The 21,144-nt window shown below is 39.2% G+C and overlaps 2 protein-coding genes across 6 annotated transcripts in view; one reads left to right on the top strand and one right to left on the bottom strand.

Moving 5' to 3' along the window:
* crhb (corticotropin releasing hormone b) overlaps window positions 1-21,144 on the bottom strand; it is a 57,337-nt gene that overhangs the window by 27,380 nt on the left and 8,813 nt on the right. For 2 of the 5 annotated variants that reach the window (XM_057824846.1, XM_057824850.1), the window contains exon 1: window positions 10,446-10,506. The exons of 1 other annotated variant lie outside the window; for it this stretch is intronic. In XM_057824846.1, coding sequence (XP_057680829.1) covers window positions 10,446-10,497 — 52 coding nt within the window. In that variant the 5' untranslated portion in view covers window positions 10,498-10,506. Of the gene's footprint in view, window positions 1-5,383; window positions 5,513-10,445; window positions 10,507-20,134; window positions 20,229-21,144 lie in introns of those variants that run through there. 2 more of the 5 variants (XM_057824847.1, XM_057824849.1) reach the window with 2 other exon arrangements.
* Window positions 16,750-19,469, top strand: rrs1 (ribosome biogenesis regulator 1 homolog). The gene is made up of 3 exons (XM_057824845.1): window positions 16,750-17,154; window positions 18,541-18,943; window positions 19,015-19,469. The coding sequence occupies exons 1-3, from the start codon at window positions 16,813-16,815 to the stop codon at window positions 19,326-19,328; spliced, it is 1,059 nt and encodes a 352-aa protein (XP_057680828.1). The 5' UTR covers window positions 16,750-16,812; the 3' UTR covers window positions 19,329-19,469.

The raw sequence follows: 21,144 nt of genomic DNA, 5'->3' as shown, positions 1-21,144 counted from the left end.
TATTTGCTACTCTACCTACCTCTGCATTCACATTACTCAAACCTGATGTAAGGATGCGTGGACGAGGTGGACCCAAACGCAGGAAAAGAAGGAGGCAGGGCAGGGTGGCAACGAACTCAAAAATGTTTTAATCGTAGTGACAAAACTCAAAAGTACAAACAAAATTCCCAAAAGCAACGTACAACCAAACTCAAGAGGTGAACAAAAGACTGGGTCAAAACTTGCTGATTTGGAGAATAAACACGAGGGCAGGACACTTTTTTTTTCTACACAAGAAAGAAAACACAAACCAACAACAAGAAATACATTGAACGACTACACTAACTATAGATATGTTGGTGCTATCATCACCTAGATGTATTATGGTTGACACCATGTGGGGGGCCTGTTGACCAGGGAGGGGGGGGGGGGTGTCTGTAAGATAAAGTGATTGGGAGGGGTGGAGTGTACACAAATCAGTTCCGTGAGCTAGGAACCAGTAATCGTGTGAATCCCTTGTGAGTGTATGCCCGCTGGCAACCGACCCTAGGCTGCCCCATCGCCAATCCCGGCACCGAAGCTCCCAACCCGAGCCCGCCCAATCACATCCAGCCGTGCGCGAGCAACATCAAGAATGCGACAGCTACGCAGACGAGAGGAGACGCCCCCACCCAGCCAGCCCGGGGAGGGAGGGCGACGATGGGGGTTGGTGTGGGGGTGGCGGGGGTGAGCCAGCGCAGCCCATCCCTCCTCCAGCAGCCCAGCAAAGGGGCCATCGTCACCCCCCCAGGGATCCAGGGTGGTCCCCCGGGCCACCCACGCCCCCATCAACCGGCCTTCGGGAATAGGAAGAGGGGATGCTACGGCGTTGGCATCATTCTTCGACATATTTACGTAAAATAGATGCATAACTGCCCCCTTTTTTTTTTTCTCTCTTTTCACAAAGAATCGAGACTGTTTTACGTCCATATCTATAAATATTTCGGGGATTTAAGCATTTATTCAAAAGAATTTTTAACGGAAAAAGCTCTATTTATAAATGGCGTCCACCGCATTGACTAACAGACTAGCCTCGAACTTTGACATATTTACGTAATGCAGAACTGCTCGGTTTTTTGCTCTTTTAACAAAGAATCGAGACTGTTTTATGTTCAAATCTATAAAGAATTCGGGGATTTAGGCATTTATTCACAAAAATTTTCAACGGAAAAAGCTCAGTTTACAAATGGCGGCCGCCGCATTGACTAACAGGCTAGCCTTGTACTTTGAAATATTTACCTAAAATAAATGCGCAACTCCCTGTTTATTGCTATTTTAACAACGAATCAAGACTGTTTTAAGTTCATATCTATATAGAATTCGAGTATTTAAGTACTTATTCAAAAGAACTTTCACCGGAAAAGCTCTTTTTACAAATGGCGGCCGCCACATTGACTAACAGACTAGCATCATTCTTCAACATATTTACATAGAACAAATGCTAACTACCCGTTTTTTTTTACTCTTTTAACAAAGAATGGAGACTGTTTTACGTTCATATTTATATAGAATTTGGGTATTTAAGCATTTATTCACAAGAACTTTCACCGGAAAAGCTCTGTTCACAAATGGCGGCCGCCGCATTGACTAACTGACTAGCCTCGAACTTCGAAATATTTACGTAAAATAAATGCGTAACTGCCCGGTTTTTTGTTGTTTTAACAAAGAATCGAGACTGTTTTGCGTTCATATCTATAAAGAATTCAGGGATTTAACCATTTATTCACACGAATTTTCTACGGAAAAAGCCTATTGTCTGTTGAAAAAGTGAGAAAACTGTACCGCATACAAACAGGAAGGATTGTCTCAGGAGTGATTTGTTCGAGGATTCAAGGTAATTATCATATTTTTCATTTTTTCACAAGAATTATCAATGCAGAAACCTCTTTGTCGTGAGGCTGCCGCCACTTTGTCCAACAGACCATCATCATTCTTCGACATATTTACGTAAAATAAATACTAACTGCATATTTTTTATTTTTGCTTTTCCATATCTATTAAGAATTCAGGGATTTAAGCATTTATTCACAAGAATTTTTACCTGAAAAGCTCTGTTTACATCTGGCGGCCGCCACATTGAGTGACAGACTAGCATCATAGTTCGACATATTTACGTAAAATATTTGCTAACGGCACGTTTTTTTTCTCGTTTCAACCAAGAATCGAGACTGTTTTACGTCCATATCTATAAAGAATTCAGCGATTTAAGTATTTATTCGCAACAATTTTCAACAGAAAAAGCCTATTGTCTGTGATTTCACTCGGTCAGCTTTGACGGCCACGCCAACAATGCAGGCCCGTCAATCATTATGAAGTCTATGATTTTTTTTTTTTTAGTTAGATCATTCGCCCTCCCAGTTCGAAAGGATTGGAAATCTATTACCGTGAGTGAATTTCTAACCAATCAGCACAGTCATTATTTTTTTGCTTTAATTATCCTTCGCCTGTTAGATTTTCCTCAAAGGACAAGACTCCGGTACTTCCTCAATTTCTAATTGCTATTCTCGTCATCTAATTGTTCAGTTCACTGGGCCGTGCGTGAAATCAGGTGGGCTTCCCTCCGTTGCCCCGAGCTTCCGCCAGGAGCCCCCTCAAAGCTTCTCGACGTGCCAGGGCGCCAATTACACAAGACGCTTATGTAAACATTAATTAGAGGTGGGATTTGGAGTCTTCACCAGGCCGTCAAGTCATTGTCAGTTCTCGCCTTCGCGCCATTTGATGTATAGAAATACGCTATGTGTATAAATATACATTTCACATCTATAAATATGTGAGGTCTTATGACGTAACTCCGAGCCTCTGAGCGGTTATTTTTGATGGGCAGCCAAGCGGTAAATATCCGGCGGCGGTTCACACACTTTGAAAGGACGCTTCTGTTATCTGTTCCCGATCGACGTCGCCGTCCAGTCCTGGCATCTGTCGCTCTGCATCGCCTGTCAATGCGAGCTAGAGGGGGCAAACCGCTGCCAAATAATGATTCTTTAAAAGTTCACGCCAAGAAGTAGGATTACGTTCCACGCGGCAAAGTAGAATCTTTACTAACCCCATGAAAATGTGAAAATGTTCAGGCCTCGTAAAAGTTTCATTGGACATGGCGGTGAAGTCTCACTTTTCTGGGCATTCGGCCATGTGTTTGTTTTATTTTGACTTTCACAAGTTGTCGTGAAGTGATGTTTTACGATCAGGGATTAATGGCTACACTTTATGGAACGCTTGATTTGCTTATCATGCTAGCTCTGTTTACATCAGTACAGTTCACTTCAGGTACTCCGTTTGGATTTTTTTTTAGATTAAAAAAGATCATTTTTGTTAACTGATTCCACTGCAACATTGGTGGAATCATTCTGCCATGTTTGTGGGGTCAATCTACCAGCTTAGTGGAGTCACTACGCCATGTTTGGAGAGTCACTTTGGCTAGGTTCATACCGCAGGTCTTAATGCACGAATACAATTTTTTTTGGTGTGTTTTTCCGACTCGAGTATGGCATTAACTTGACGGTTTGAACAGGACAAGTCGCATAAAAGCAGTGTTGGTTTTGTCAACGGTGACGATAACAAAAATATTTTTCGTCAACGAACAATTTTTTTCATGATGATGACATCATGATGAGCCGCTGAAAACGTGTTTTGGATGAGACGAGAAAGAGAACTTTTTTAATGTTTTTATTAGGGCTGTCAAAATTATCGCGTTAACGGGCGGTAATTATTTTTTTTAATTAATCACGTTAAAATATTTGATGCAATTAACGCATATGCCCCACTCAAACAGGTTAAAATGACAGCACAGTCATGTCCACTTGTTACTTGTGTTTTGTCGCCCTCTGCTGGCGCTTGGGTGCGACTGATTTTATGGGTTTGAGCATTGTTTAATTATTGACATCAAGAATCGCAAGCTACTAGTTTATTTTTTGATTGAAAATTTTACAAATTTTATTAAAACGAAAACATTAAGAGGGGTTTTAATATAAAATTTCTATAACTTGTACTAACATTTATCTTTTAAGAACTACAAGTCTTTCTATCCATGGATCACTTTAACATAATGTTAATGCCATCTTGTTGATTTATTGTTATAATGAACAAATACAGTACTTATGTACCGTATGTTGAATGTATATATCGGTCTTGTGTCTTATCTTTCCATTCCAAATATAATTTACAGAAAAATATGGCAAATTTTATAGATGGTTTGAATTGCGATTAATTACGATAATTAATTTTTAAGCTGTGATTAACTCAATTAAAAATTTTAATCGTTTGACAGCCCTAGTTTTTATGTAAAGCATATAATTCATGATGTATCGACGGGGCGCGGGGCCAATAAATAGGTGGCCTGCATTGGTGGCGAGGCCGTCAAAGCTAACCGAGGGGAATCACAGACAAATAGCTTTTTTCGTTGAAAATTCTTGTGAATAAATGCTTAAATTGCTGAATTCTTTCAAGATTCTTGGTTAACAGCAAATAAAAAAGTGCAGTTAGCGTTTATTTTACATAAATATGTCGAAGTACAATGCTCGTCTGTTATACCCCTTTCCCATTGGCCAAAAAACCCGTGTCAACCCACTAACAATCGGCTTTTGGTGGCAGTGGGAAAGGTGCAGCGACCCGCCTCGACCCGTGTCAATCAACCCGCCAAGCGACCCGCGTTAAAATCACCTCGGCTCTGATCGTCATGCAGTGTGAAAGCAAAACCCCGGGTCAACAGTCAACACCCTAATCTACGTGGTGACGTAGGCTCTTACGTGATGCGTCATAATAACATGCCAGTCGCCTCCCATTTAAAGGCTCAAACACACCAGCAACGTGAACGTCGCGTCAACGATCTCGCCGCGATTAGGCTTCGAAACGCGGCCCTTAAAGTCAATAGCCAATGCACACCAGTCGCAGTGCGTCCGCGTGTTAGACGCGTCCCAGAAGCGCTAAACGCGACGCACGCGAAAAGAACAGCAGAGTTTGTTTTTTGACGCGACACCCGGCCCCCCTGCGTCAGTACTACAAGGTAGGATCGGGCAGGCCGGAAGTCACTCGTGTAAAAATACGGTGGATCCGGTCGATTTTCAAAATAATATGCAATCGTAACTTACTATATAAATAAAATAAACTGAAATGAGCTAAAACACCTGCAATTAATACGAATAATACACAAATCCTGCTACACAATTAAATTAATTCCTGCGTGGTGCTTTAACTTGAGAAAAAACATCAATAAAGCTTATAAAAATGTTCATAAGAAAAAAAATGTTAAAATCTTTGTCATTGGGATTGCTTTTTGCTTTAGCACATGACTTATTTTTTCTTCTTTCTTTCAAAAAGAAAGCTGGCCAATACGCAGGGTCTGAAAGGCAAAGTGTTGTTGTTTTATTACCTTTTAATACCCGCTATTCTCGCGCGATCTTGCAATCCTCGCGTGAACCGATCGAGCCGCTCAACAGACGCTCTGCTCGTGAAACGCGTCCTATGGAAATTGACGCCGAAGGGACCAGGACGACTCATCTGTGTAAAGGAAAGAATGAATGGGGCCATGAATCGAGAGATTTTGAGTGAAAATCTCCTTCCATCAGCAAGGACATTGAAGATGAGACGTGGCTGGGTCTTTCAGCATGACAATGATCCCAAACACACAGCCAGGGCAACAAAGGAGTGACTTCGTAAGAAGCATTTCACGGTCCTGGAGTGGCCTAGCCAGTCTCCAGATCTCAACCCCATACAAAATCTGTGGAGGGAGTTGAAAGTCCGTCTTGCCCAATGACAGCCCCAAAACATCACTGCTCTAGAGGAGATCTGCATGGAGGGATGGGCCAAAATACCAGCAACAGTGTGTGGAAAGTTTGTGAAGAGTTACAGAAAACGTTTGGCTTCCGTTATTGCCAACAAAGGGAACATAACAAAGTATTGAGATAAACTTTTGGTATTGACCAAATACTTATTTTCCACCATGATTTGCGAATAAATTCTTCAAAAATCAAACAATGTGATTTTCAGTTTTTTTTTTTCCCCCCACATTCTGTCTCTCATGGTTGAGGTTTACCCATGTTGACAATCACAGCTCTCTCTAATATTTTCAAGTGGGAGAACTTGCACAATTAGTGGTTGACAAAATACTTCTTTCTCCCACTGTATGTAGAGTCACTCTGCCATTCTAGTGGAGTCACTCCGCCATATCGGATCCCATTCCAGTCAAAATAGATTGGACATCCAGCGCCGTCAATGGCAGTAAATGCGTTAAATATGGCGTCTCATTGATAGTCAAGTAGTCTACTCTAACTGTTGAAGCCTCCAGGTGTTTGAAACTCGTCTGAGGAGTTGTTTGACTCAAACTCCAGGGTTGAAGTGGTTTTAATCTCCATATCAAAGCCATTATAGCGACGCTCCAGGGCATAGACGTATACAATCCATATTATTTATAGCTTGGGATCATTCCTCCGGGGATCAGGGGGGGCGCTCAGCGACTGTCAAGCGGCCACGCCGAGGACGCTTAGGTGAATGTGTTGAATTTTGCCGCGGTTGCATCACGCCGGGCGAAAAGGGACGTGAATGTCATCAAATCGGCATATTGATCAAGAAGCGGAGGCAAAGCCCACTGGAGTCACTTTGGGTCGGATTGGAACTGCAATGCACAGTTTTATCATTCTTAATTATTAAAATGTAAAACGTGTTATTTGCGTTCATAAAATGCTTGAAAAAGTAACACACAGTCGACTTATATTGAATTCATGAACAGGAAAATGACAATTAAAAAAGTGAGCAATAAAAAACAGGAACTAAAAGTTGTTTCGGAAAAAATACAAGTGTACATTAGGAAATAAAAATACTCAAGAATAACATATAACCCTATATTGACAAATGCATTAAATTTGATACAAGCATTTCTAGACCTCATTGCAGGAAAAAAAACTGTTTAAAACCGTATTGTGTTCAATTTGACTTGAGTTATTTTTGTATTATCACGAGAACTGCATGTAACGCCTAATCTATCATTTATGTTACAAATTAGAAAACACATATGCATATTATTTTTTGTATATTTTTTTTTTTTTTAATTATGTTTATGGAACACAAAGTTTTCAAATGTGAAAAATCTGAATTTTCTGTTCATTATTCTTGGGGTCAGCCATTAAACGGTTAAGATTTAATGGGGAAAATACCATTATATTTTAAATAGTGGAGTAAAAATCAATATAAAATTAAAAAAAAAAAAAAAATACTAACTGAAGTACAGCGGTATAAAAAGGTATCTGAACGTTTTGGAATGTCACATTTCTGCATACAATCACCATCAAATGTGATCTGATCTTTGTCAAAATCACACAGATGAAAAAACAGTGTCTGCTTTAACTAAAGCCACTCAAACATTCATAGGTTTTCATATTGTAATGAGGATGGCATGAAAACAGTGACAGAAGGGGGGGGGGGGGGGGGGGGGAAGTGAAGCATGAAAACAGTGACAGAAGGGGGGGGGGGGGGGGGGGGAGTGAACCTTCTGCCGAAGGGGACTTAAAGAGCAATTGAAACCAATTTTTACCAAACAATTTAAGTCAGGGGTATGCCCAATCACTGATGACTGGTTTAAAGCTGCCCTGCCCACTATAAAACACACCTGGTAAGAATTCATCAGGGATTGTTGATTTGTATAAAGCTGGGAAAGGATACAAATCCATCTCTAAAAGTCTGGATGTTCATCAATCGACAGTCAGAGAAGTTGTCTACAAATCGAGAGAGTTTGGCACTGTTGCTTCTCTCCCAAGAAGTGGCCGTCACCAAAGATGATGCCAAGAATTCAGCGTAGAATACCCAGAGAGGTAAAAAAGAACCCTAGCGTGTCTGCTAAAGGCTTACAGAAATCACTGGCAAAGTCCAATATCTGTGCACACATCAACTATCTGTAAAACTATGGCCAAGAATGGTGTTCATAGGAGGAGCCCACGGAGGGAGGAAGCCATTGCTTTCTAAAAAAAAAAAAAAAAACATTGCTGCTCGTTTAATGTTCACAAAAAGGCACATGGACGCTCCACAGACGTTTTGGCAAAATATTTTGTGGACTGATGAAACCAAAGTTGGATGTTTTGGGAATAACACACAACGTCATGTGTGGATGAAAAATGGAACAGCTCACTAACATCAACACCTCATCCCCACCGTGAAGCACGGTGGAGGGAGCATCATGATGTGGGGCTGGTTTGCTGCCGCAGGGCCTGGACAACTTGCAATCATTAATTTATGGAAGATCAAATTCAAAAGTTTATCAGATGTTTTACAGGAAAACCTGAGGCTGTTTGTCAGACAGCTGAAGCTAAAAAGAGGATGGATGCTGCAACAAGACAATGATACAAAACACAGAAGTAAATCAACTTCAGAATGGTTTCAGAAGAACAAAATACACGTTCTGGAGTGGCCAAGTCAAAGTCCAGACTCGAACCCCATTCAGATGCTGTGGCATGAGCTAAAGACAGCAATTCAAGCCAAACATTCCAGGAATCTGACTGAACTACAGCAGTTTTGTAGAGAAGAATGGGCCAAGATTATTCCTGATCGAAGTGCCAGACTGATGTATGGGAAGTTACATCAGTCTGGTTGAAGTTATTGCTGCCAAAGGGAGGGCAACATAAAACTTATTTTCCCACTGTCTGTCATTGTTTGCATACTATCCTCATTAAAATATGAAAACCTTTAAATGTTTGTGTGGTTTTAGCTAAAGCAGACAGTTTTTTCATCTGTGTGATTTTGACAATTTTATGCAGAAGTGTGAGAAATTCCAAAAGGTTCAGATACTTTTACATACCACTGTAAAACTAAAATAAAAAGATTAAAAATGTATTTCAATATTCAAAATACTTTGGAAAAAAAATACAATTAGTCCCTTGGTTACGACGTACCCGACCTTCGGGATTTCGACTTTACGACGTGTCTCGGCCGCTGTTTTTCCTCCACTCATTTTTTTTTTTTTTTTTTTTGGTCACACAACTTCGTCTCGTACGCCACGTCTCTGCATTGATGGTCAGTACAGTATATTATTTTGTCATTTAATTTTGTTATTTATCAGGTTTAATGCAAATGGTTGGTCTCTACAGTAATTGCTATGCATATCTAGTATTTCTTTATACTACAGTATATGTGCGGGGGTGAACACCAGTTAACATTTCAAGAAGGCAGAGAAACTGTAAACAGCACGGGCTCGGTGATGCCCCCTGTTAGTTCGCTATAAGCCCGCTAGCTTACTGAACAGCGTTCATCTTCAGTGCTGGACCGCTGCCACTAATAGCAGCCGTTTTACTTGTTGAATTGGCCAAGATTTGGACCTCATCTCCCACGGTATTACTGTGCAACCATTGAGGTATGTTTTTGTATGCAAATATGTGTCAAGGAAACGCAGGCGGGCAGGTGGTGTGGACCCAAATGCAGGTAAAGGGAGGCAAGGCGGTCAGGCGGTGGAAAATGTTTTGATTAATGCCAACAAAAAACAAAGTACAAACAAAACGACCCGCAAATTCAAAAACTCTTAGGGCAAACAGAAGGCAAGCTAGCAAATCAACTTACTGTCGAAGCAGGACGAGGAACTGGCAAAAACACTGACATGAACGTGGACAATGTCGCGAAAAGACTCAACAAAAACGGGGCGCTTATACAGACACAGACACGGGGTAACGAGTCAAAGAGGAACAGGTGGGTGACACAGGAGGATGCCGGTTGGAGGATACACTAGGAGCAGGCACAACAGGTGAAATCAATGGGCAATCACAGAGACAAGGCACACTAGGTGGAAACAAACACAAAACCTAACAATATTTCTCTATTGATTTACTTTATAGCATTACTGTCCTCTCTTTGTCATTACTGTATCTTACTTTCTAATTGTGTGTTCATAGTTTGACAGTGACAAATTAATAAATGTTAGTTGTAAAAAGAACTATGGTGTGATCAGTGTCACCAGAGAGAAATAATATCTATCCATTTATCTATCTCCCTATCTATCTACCGTATTGGCCCGAATATAAGAATGTGTTTTTTGCATTGAAATAAGACTGAAAAAGCGGGGGTCGTCTTATATTCGCGGTCTAGACGTTATACCCATTCACGACACTAGACTGCGCCAGATATCATTGAAGCGATGTTCTGTCATGACAGATCTCAGCTACTCTCAAGTTTAACCGGTTTGCATTGTTTTATTGCAATGTTTTTCCTGATTCAAATTTGTTTCAAGACTACAGTTACAGTTAGACTTCACTTTGATGGTTAATGCAGTTATTGCAATTTTGTTGTTTTATCACAATAGACTGGTTTATTTACATTTCAAAAACCAGAAGCCATTCAATTACGAATGTGATTGCACTTTAGTTTACATATTTAAATGTTCGGATATTAAGATTTGAATGAGGCAAAATAACATGCTTATTTTGGTATTTAGGGGTGCTTAAAGGGTTTCAACTTACTGTATGTGGAAATTCGAGTTATGTCGTCAGCGTAGGAACGGAACTCGTTCATAACTCGGGGACTACCTGTAATTAAAATTCTAAAATATTATTTGACTTAAAAGTAAAACCAGCCAAATTCAAAGCAGCACCATATTTCTGACCTCTTTGACCTTTCACCCTTTCTCTTCTCATCATATCACCTACAGGCTAATCTGTTATGAAGTAAGTAATTTTTTACCTCTATGACCTTTGACCTCATTACCCCAAAATTCAACCTGTTTCATATTTCAAACTTAACAAGTTTAATAAGAATCCCTTTTTTCATTCTTGAGTTATCTTGATCACAAACATACAGACATACAAACAGTACATAACGTCTTCCTTCCATAACGGAAAGATGTAAATAAAAAATTATGTGATAATATATAGTCGAGACGAACAAAAACACACTCCAGAAATATATATACATAATACAGATACAACAAAAATACTCAAACTAAACTAAACCTAAATTAAATTCTACATTTACTGTACACTGTGCAGCATCATTAAAATTGTAGCATTTTACGCCGAGTCCGAGCCCGTCCTTCCTTTTCCATGTCCTTCCTTTTCTGTCCGAAACAATACAGAGAAGACGTGAATATGTTTCAGACAAAAGTTGAGAAAATAATGTCTAATTGACCCAATTCTTCATTCCTCCTTCCTGTGGTGAACAAGCTCTCTCCTGGGACAAATTAGTATCTGCCCGCATTCATTCCACCCACTATCAGTCTAATTATGCGCTGATGTGCACTCGGAGGCCTAATTAAGGAGGGATCAATACGGACCCTGGATGCCCCTCACGTAAGGTGGCCCCGGTGCTCATTAATGGAGAGGCTTCAAAGGGGATTTCTCCGACCCCACCTGAGGGCCCGATGGATATTTGCCAAGCTTTGCGTCTCCGTGCCAACAAAAAACACGGACGACAGACCCGGTCAATATTTGCTCTTATTATCCGCCTCCGAATAGCCTGGCTCGGGCCTCGGGTCTTACCTTGCGCCAAAATGGCATTTTTAGCAGATGGAAACAGGAAGCGGCCAATGTAATCACGAAAAGTGCCTAAGCCTGGGCGGCTAGGTGAATATTATTTGTCGTGCATGAGCAGTTTAGAGGTGACTTGAACAAACGTAATCATCCGTCCCTCGGGCGTCACGCGAGTGGAAAAAATGTCATGAATGAACTGCAGTTTGGTTGTATTTAACTTGCAAGTACAAAAGACTTTTTTTTTTTTTTTTTTACATTGTAACAATTTGCTGCCATTGACGGCGATGGACGTCTATTGCTGTCAGTGGCAGTGAATGAGTTAAGGCTGAAATGGTTTTAGACAATTGTTTTGGCTTCATTTCAATTGACATTGTGGTGTTCCTTCTAAAGTACTTAGCATGACCACTTGGGGACAGTATAGTAAGAACATGAAGATATCTAACATATAAATAAATAATAACTCATAAAATAAATGCATAATATATAATAATAATAATAAACATATGAATAGAAATGGAATATATAAAATAATATGAATAATATAAATTTTGAAAATCTAACAAGTTAAAATAGAAATTAAATTCATTCATTTAATAAAGTGTAGTAAAAACAATGAATTAAATTCAAAATTTGTTTTGCATGTTAAATAATAGAAAATTATTCATAATAATTCTTGTATTTAATATTAAATTAAAAATAAATTGAATCAGAAATTGTATTTTCAAAAATATAGAGTATTTTGAATTTAAAATGATGTTACTAAATTGCAAATTACATAAAAAAAAAAAAGGTATTTTGAGCGCCTTGAAAGGTGGAAAAGCGCTATATAAGTGTAACACCATTTACCATTTATGTATTGTTTTTTTCCTGTACAAACAGTAACAGAGGTACAAAATACTACAAGTCAAAATCTAAAAAAACTAAAAAACACGTGTGTTGTATTAGAAATTCAATGAATTAGTCAGAATAAAAAATTTAATGTGAAATTAGAAATTCAATTAATTTCTCCAAGTAAAAAAAAAAAAAAGTATTAATTATTAAGTATTTTGTGGTAATAATTAGTACGTAAATAATATACTATGATGTATAAAAAAAAACAATTTAAATTGAATTGAAAATTGTATTAAAATTTTAAAAAAGTACTAGGGCTGCAACCAACGATTATTTTTATAATTGATTAATCGGACAATTAATAAAAAAATTGATTAATCAGGTAGATGTCACTTTTTTCAATTACATTCACAATTTAACTTGAAGTTGTTTTAGGCATGTTGTAAGTATCAATGAAGACAAAATGGATGACTATAGCCTTCCAAAAAATATTTTATTACAGCTTCCTGACTTAAAACAGTACAGTTGTAGACTGCAGTTAAGTACAAAAAACTTGTTTAAGTTTTTAATAAAGGTTCTGAGTATAAAACATAAAAAGAATTTCTCAGTACACAAATCAGACAAAAGTCCTGTTGATTACATTTTTTTTTTTTTTTTTTTTTTTAAAGTGCTGCTAATTGACATTTTTTTTCTTGTGGGGAAAGCGCTGATATAAATACAATCAAAATCCAGTTTCAAAGCACACTCTCTTGTATGACAATTAAGTTTGAATGGGAGTTTGTGTTGAAAAACTCGAAGCTGTAATATGAAAGGGTTTATGCGCGTGGCATCTTTATTAAAAGAACCTTTACTATCTAACAATAACTCAAAAGCTAATATACTTCTCCAAAACATCACACAGACACTTGAGACACTTATTAGCATAACTGCTAACCAGTTTAACACTCAGTGCTACGTAGTAACATCTCATCAACAAACAATACAGAAAATACAATTGGCTTAATTTACTCAAATCTAACAGAGGCACACTGGATCTAACAATACAAAAGACAAGCTAACGGTCAACACTTCGTAATATAATTGATTCAGAAACCCAACCTGAGTGTTGTAGTGAACTCTCTCTCCTGCTGTAATCACTGGCGCTCAAGTGCAGCCTCACATTACACACAAACAAGGACCCAAATGGTATGGCTCATAGCTGCCAGCAAAAATTGATTATCAAATTCACTGGCAACTAATTATGAATCGATTTTAATCGATGAGTTGCTGCAGCCTTATGTATTACATTAAAAAAACTCATAAATAATTTACCATTGAATGCATAATAAAAGGTTGAAATTCCATCCTTGTCGGTATTATGTTGATTTTTTCCCCTAGATACTGAAGGAATCTGATCTTCCAGCCTGACCGCCGGAATCACGGAAGGGCCAAACTACGCGCGCTCATCTTAGTCTTAACCCTTTATACTGACTCCATTTTGAAAGGTTTAAAGAAGGCTCACCCAAAACAAGTTGAAAATTTATTCAGGTCGACAGAGATCAACACGGCTAGGCGAAACAGAAACACTTAGGCAAGGAGAGGCAAGATTGTTCCAAGGTCACCATATTAAAAGTCAACAAAAGGTTCCCCCCAAAAAATTTCAACGCTTAGTTAAACATTCAAGTCTTTTGAAGGCTCTCGGGGGGCGGGCCGTGGGCAGGAAGAATAGTGCGTTTGGGATTATTGTCTGTTTGTGGATTGGACAGGAGGATTCGGGAGTTACTGTTGTCCGGGCAACGAGAGTTGTGGATTTTGCCACCTCAGCGTTAAAGGGGTTCTTGGAGTCTTATCAGTTGTGTTATCAGTCTGATATCAGGCATTCTCCGGTGCTCCTTGTGTTGGGACAGACTGTCCCACCATGTGTTCTTAACCCTTTATACTGACTCAATTTTGAAAGGTTTAAAGAAGGCTCACCCAAAACAAGTTGAAAATTTATTCAGGTCGACAGAGATCAACACGGCAAGGCAAAACAGAAACACTTAGGCAAGATTGTTCCAAGGTCACCCTATCAAAAGTCAACAAAAGGTTCACGAAAAAAAATGACAACGCTTAGTTAAACATTCAGTCTTTTGAAGGCTCTTGGGGGGCGGGCCATGGCCAGGAAGAATAGTGTGTTTGGGATTATTGTCTGTTTGTGGATTGGACAGGAGGATTCGGGAGTTACTGTTGTCCGGGCAACGAGAGTTGTGGATTTTGCCACCTCAGCGTTAAAGGGGCTCTTGGAGTCTTGTCAGTCGTGTTATCAGTTGGATATCGGGCATTCTCGGGTGCTGCTTGTGTTGGGACAGACCGTCCCGCCATTTGTTCTTGACTGTTTGCGAGAGTTGGTGCGTCAATCTTGCTCATGACGTACACGTTGGGCTTCCGTGATAAGAACGCGTCGTGTATCTTTAATGCCCTATATTCTGCTTGTTTTCCCTAAACTATGGTATAAGTGCTATTTATTATACATTGGGTGTGTTAGAGTAATACAAACAGTAAAAAAGTTTATACGAGAAATGATACTATTTTCTGATTGATTATATTAAGTGTGTTAGAGTAATGCAAACAGTTAGACGGTGCCTACGAGAAAAGGTACTATCTCCTTCAATACAAAGTTTTAGATCAACAAAATAAAAGCAAAGTTTTTGAGAAAAAAAACAAGAATAATGTGTAGAAACCCTTTCACACTGACACATTTGGAGCACTCCTGCATGTAAAAATAGCCCTTTCGACATTGTAAAGGGCTGACTGAAGGTGTATCATCTCTGTCAAAAGACCTTTTGATTCCCACTAAGAGCTCACTGGAGACGTTCAAAGACACTTTGGGCAGAAGAACCTGCGTGAGGATTTCCATTTGATGAAAAGCTTCAATACGTCAAGGGGCAAAAAAGTGCTATAAAAGAAACCCTGTGAAAAGTAATCCTATTTGCTGCCTTCATCCCTGCATCCAAAAGTCAGCAAAACAGAAAAAAAGAAAAAGGCGGCCATTTTGACTTTTTATCAAGTCCTCTGAGGGTTATTTTAAAATAACACCAGCTCAATGCCAGTCAAAACAACACTTGACAAGAGTATTTTGCTTCTTTTTTTAAGCTTTATGTACCCCCAAAATACGGATAATTAACGCCGGCTGCTAGCGGCTAGCTTGCTGACGTTTCCAAATTTTTAGTTTCTATTTCCTAACTATCTGCTTTCCGGACGTCATGCGTTCACGTCAGTGGGGACCTAAGGCGTCTTTTGAAATCCCACTAGGGACTATGGGCCACCAATTATCCGCCGTCCACTCGCTTGTGACCTTATCTGCGCGCCTGTCAGGCACGTTAGCATTCAGGCGGCGAACGACGTAATTATCGGCGCGCCCTAAATAATAGCATCATCGTATCGTTATCGGGCACTTGTCTTCCTTCAAATTAGGGAGGAAAAGGACCAAAATAACAACCTTTGACTAATGCTGCATGTATTTTTATACAAATATACATCAATGGATTTAATCACAGTGGAAACGCTGACGTTAATCCTGTTTCAAAGTTGATCTTAGCTACTTTTTTAGTCATAAAAGTGAAGGGACCAAAGTATTTCTAATTATGGGCTGTGACTTTCGGGAGTAACTTGTTAAAAAGAACAATATGAATATCTTGAAATAAAATAGGGAATGCAGTTTTAGCTTGTGATTCTCTCAGGGTTGATGGAAAAATAAATATTTTTAATTGGAAAAATTAAAATAAAAAAATATATTTAAATGTAGAAAAAGTCACAAGGTTTTTATTTAAGTTTCAAAAATATGCGAATTTTGGAGCCATATTACATTCACTTGACAAATTTTAAAAAAAAAACAACAGTTTTGCAAAGTACTTTATTTTGAGTTTTATTATTATTATTATCATAATTTTTTCCCCATTTTATTTACTTATTTTCCTCCCACTTTTTTTTTTTTTTACAGATTGAAGAAAAAGACAATATTTAGAATAATGGGGGGAAGCATATTTTTTAAAAAATATATAAATAATATACAAATAAATTTCAGAAAAACAACATTAAATTACTCAGAAACACAGTGAAAAAAATGATTCAGAAAAACAGAGAACACAAAAATAAAAATACCCTTAGAAATGAATTACCAAGACAAATAGGTTTTTAAAAGAAAAGGTTTGAATGTATGTATATATGATGTATATATTTTTTATTTTTATTTTATATCTTTAAATAATACAACATGAGAAAATAACAACAGTGCAGTTTAATTCCCCAAATTCTATAACCTTATCATAGTTGGATTACAAATAAAAATAAATAAATAAATTATAATAATCAGAATAATAACATTTTGTTTGCTCTAATTAAAAAGTTGCATATGTTGAGGTATGTATTGAGCTACAATGGGAAAATGTCGCCCTCTCGTGTATAATTTGTGCAAACTAACATATTCAACTTTAACCCGGAAATGCTTGAACCCGGAAGTGACAGTGTTTTCTCAAAACACGTGCGAATAACGCTGTTCCCGTCCCGCTCCAACATGGCCACAACTACTTGTAACGTGGACGAGCTCCTCGCCCAAGCGGAGCGCGATGAGGCGGAGAAGCTCCGCAGTATCGCCGTGGACAAGGAGCTAGAGCTGGACTTCGATTTGGGTAACCTGTTGGCATGCGACAAGAACCGCGTGGAGCGTCGCAATTTGGCCGAGGAGAAGGACGAGTTTCTCCGCTCGCTAGCCCGCGATAACACGCAGCTTCTTATCAACGAGCTGTGGAAGCTTCCCACGGAGAGGCTCCAGGAGGCCGTGGTCGCCAAACTACCCGAGCCGACGACCTCCTTACCCCGGGAAAAGCCACCGCCCAAGCCCAAACCTCCGACGAAGGTTAGGATAACTTGTTTATTTAGGAGTTTTTGTAAGTTAAATTCTGATAGTGTCAAGTTTTCGGTGCGGAGTTTTGGTCAGTTTTATTTTCAAGTTATTCACTGCCATTGACTGCGATGGACGTCGAATCCATTTAAACTGTGATTGCTGCCATTGACGACGATAAACGTCTAATCCATTTCGACTGGAAGCGATCAGTCGGGAAAAATTGAAACAATTCCTAAAACCAGTATTTAAAAAAAAAAAAAACTTTGTTTAATTAAAAAAGTTCAGTATTTGTTTCATGTTTTACTTGAACTCTTTAATGACTATTTTTTATATTTTCAAAAACGGTAAAAAAAAAAAAATCAGCAGTTTTTTTTTTTTTTTCCCCGTAAAAAATATACATATTTTCCTATTCTAAAACTCCGATGCTCCCGGAATCGTTCGAATTTTTAAATTTCGATTCCTTGTTTCGATGCCCTGACTGCCGAGTGGGGGAAAAAATTGCTCTAGTTTAAAGACTGATATTTATATACAAGTTATAATTAGCCATGTGAGAAGTTCATTTAATTTCAAAAAACGTCGAAAAGTTTAGACTTTAATATGCAATTTTTTGGACCCTTCATTTGTTTATTTTGATCTTAAAAGAATCGGAATTGGGAATCGTTCGGAACCGGAATCGAAACGTGGAATCTGAATTGGAACCGGAATCGTTTCAAACAATGCCCAACCCTAGCTACAAGTCGCGTCATCACTCGAAATTAATATCTAAATATTTTATCGACTGCAAAATGGGCTTGAAAGGGGGCCATTTGTTTGTGCTACATACATTTGCGCTTGTGTTGGGATACCCTTCTGTTATTGAGTTTGTACGCTTCGTCAGCCGCGAGAGTTGGATATGGAAAAGCTGCAAGTGACGTCATCACTCGAAATTAATATCTCTATAAAACGATAACGGCACAAGTGAAAAATTTTACAGCACAAACGTTGCATAAATGAAATGCACTTTCGAGTCCATTTTGCAATAAATGGGGGGAGCGTGACGTCATCACTGGAAATTAATATCTCAATATCTAAAAAATGATAGGAGCACAAACCAAGCATTAACAATTTTAAATCAAAATGGGGGTTGATTGACTTCAGATTGACTTATAGAAGAATTGAAAATATCTTCTAAATGATAGCACAAACGAATGACATCATTTTCATATAAACTTGCATCTCATGTGGTGCCAACTTAGGGTTAGGGTTTAGGCTTAGGGAGTTGTTAACTACAAGTTGGAGAAAAGATGCTAAATTTCCTGTCGAAAAAAAATGCTTAAAATTTGTTAAATCATTCACCTAGCTGAAATGGCTCATAAAAAGAAAGCGATAATTTTTGTTGACTTCTCTTTCCCTCCAAAGTGGGAGCAATTCGCCAAGCTAAAAGGCATCCAAAAGAAGAAGAAGACCAACTTGGTGTGGGACGAGACGGCCAAAGAGTGGCGGCGACGCTGGGGCTACAAGCGAGCCAAGGACGACACCAAGGAGTGGCTGATCGAGGTCCCGGAAACCGCCGACCCCAACGAAGACCAGTTTGCGAAACGCGTGGCGGCCAAGAAGGAGCGGGTTGCCAAGAACGAGTTCAACCGGCTGCGCAACATCGCCCGCGCGCAGAAAATCAAAGTGCCCGGCGTGGGTCTTGCGCCCGTCGCCCAGCAGTCCAAAGACGAGCTGGTTCGAGCCGCTGGCGTGGCGCGGACCTCCACCGCCTCCGTGGGGAGGTTCCAGGAGGGGCTTCCCAAGGAGAAAACACCCAAATCCACCGGTTCGTAAAGTGCACACATACTGATTTTTAATCTTCCTGTGAAAATTTACCCGAACTTTTCTCACCACTAGGCAAGAAGCGCAAGTTCCAGCCACTCATCGGCGACTTTTCCTCAGAAAAGACAAAGCAATTGGAGCTCCTCAAGTTGATGGACACCAAGAGGCCCAAACTGGACGTCACCAAAGCCGTTAACAAGCAGATGAGGGAGGAAGACCGAGAGGCGGCCGCAGCCAAAAGCGCCAAGAGGGGTGGCAGGAAGGGACGGCGAGATCATGCGCCGGCTGGCGGCAAAGGAAAAGGCAAAGGCAAGAAGGGCGCTCGGGGAGGGAAACCCCAGCGAGGAAAAGCTCCAATGGGAAAGAAGTCCAAACCTGGCAAGCGATGACTGAAAAACTGCAAAGACTTGTAAATTTTCACCCGAAAAAGAACTGAATGCTTCTCAAAACTGTTATGTTAGTTAGTGCTAATAAAGGTTTTCACAAAAAAAATCCACAAATTTCATCTGGAATTTTTGCAACCCTACATTAATGTATTGCAGCAAATGTGAAAGTTTGTCATTTTGCATAAACTAATTGAAACAAATGCATTTTCTTTCTATTAAAAACTAACTCATTAGCTTTGATTGAGATGGACTACTCATATTTTTAAAACACAATCAAGATTGTCAGCACTAGGGTTGCAACTAACGATTATTTTTTTTATAATCGATTAATCGGACGATTAAGTAAATGTCACTTTTTTTCAATTACCTTCACAATTTAACTTGAAGTTGTTTTAGGCATGTTTAGTTTATTTAGGAGGCAGACTAATTCCGTTTTTTTAATCCGTTCATAAATAATCTAAATCCAATTTTAAAGCACTCTCTCTTGTATGACAATTTACAGTTTGAGTTTGTGTTGAAAGGACAGACTAAGCTTTTATATGGAAGGATTTATGTCTGGTTTCTTGAATAACAAATTAGACAACTAACAACTCAAGTGCTAATATGCTTCTCCAAAACAATACTAACGGACACTTAAGACAATGATTAGCATAATTTCTAACCAGCGTAGCGCTCCGTGCTAAGTTGTAACATCTCATCAGCAAAGAATACAAACAATACAATTGGCTTCATTTACTCACCTCTGATGGAGGCACACTGAATCTAACAAAAAAAAAAACACTTATGTGATAATTGATTCAGCAACTCACCCTGTGTGCCGCAGACTAGCAGTGAACTCTCTCTTGCTCTAATCACTGGCTCAGCCTCACCCACAAGCAAGGACCCAAACGGGACTGCTCATAGCTGCCGGCAAAAATCGATTATCAAATTAGTTGGCATTGATTTCAATCGATTAGTTGTTGCAGCCTTAGCATAGTCCATAAATGGAAGAAAACCCTTTTTTGGGGTTGATTTTTCATTCATCCATCTTCTGAACTGCTTATCCTCAGAGGGTCGAGGAAACCTATTCCAGCTAACAACGGGCACGATACACCCAAACTGGTTGCCAGCCAGTTGCAGGGTGCAGAGAGGCGGACAACCATCCACGCACACCCACAGACAATTTGGAGTGTTCAATAAGCCTAGCATTCATGTTTTTGGGGTGAAGCATGGTAGAACATGCAAACCAACACAGTCACTGGGAGGCTGGCGCAGGTGTTCTGTTGAAATATACTCCCCATCGAATTGATATCCAAAGCGCTAAGCCAATGGTTATCACTAGGGATGTCCCGATCGAATATTTTTGCACCTGCGTCAGGGTCGCCTGAATTTGAGAATCTGCCGATACAGAGCCCCATTCTGATACCAAAAAGTTTTTTAAACAAAAATTTACAACATGTTACTGTCCCGCTGTGCCGCCTTCATCATGTGATTTTTAAAGTTTTGCCCCAGATACCGATACCTGGCTGTGCAGTATCGGCCGATACCATACCGATACCACTTTGTTTGAAATTTTTATATATAAGTAAATCCAGTAGAACTTTTTATTGCATACCTGGTGTGGGTAACAATAGCTAAATAAACCTTTGGCTCTCAAAGGCCAAAATAGTGCTAAATTTTTGAAATTAAAACATGTATAATGCTAGCCCAACAGTAAGAAAGTACAAATATAATGAATGAATAATAATTCAACTTTTTTAAACTCTGAATTTTGGCTCTCAAAGGCCAAACAGTGCAACTTTCATGAAAGTAATAATTAGCCATAGCATTCTGTCCCTCG

This window comes from Corythoichthys intestinalis, chromosome 20 (assembly GCF_030265065.1).
Source record: "Corythoichthys intestinalis isolate RoL2023-P3 chromosome 20, ASM3026506v1, whole genome shotgun sequence".
NCBI lineage: Eukaryota > Metazoa > Chordata > Actinopteri > Syngnathiformes > Syngnathidae > Corythoichthys > Corythoichthys intestinalis.
This window is presented reverse-complemented; position numbering and strand designations above follow the sequence as displayed.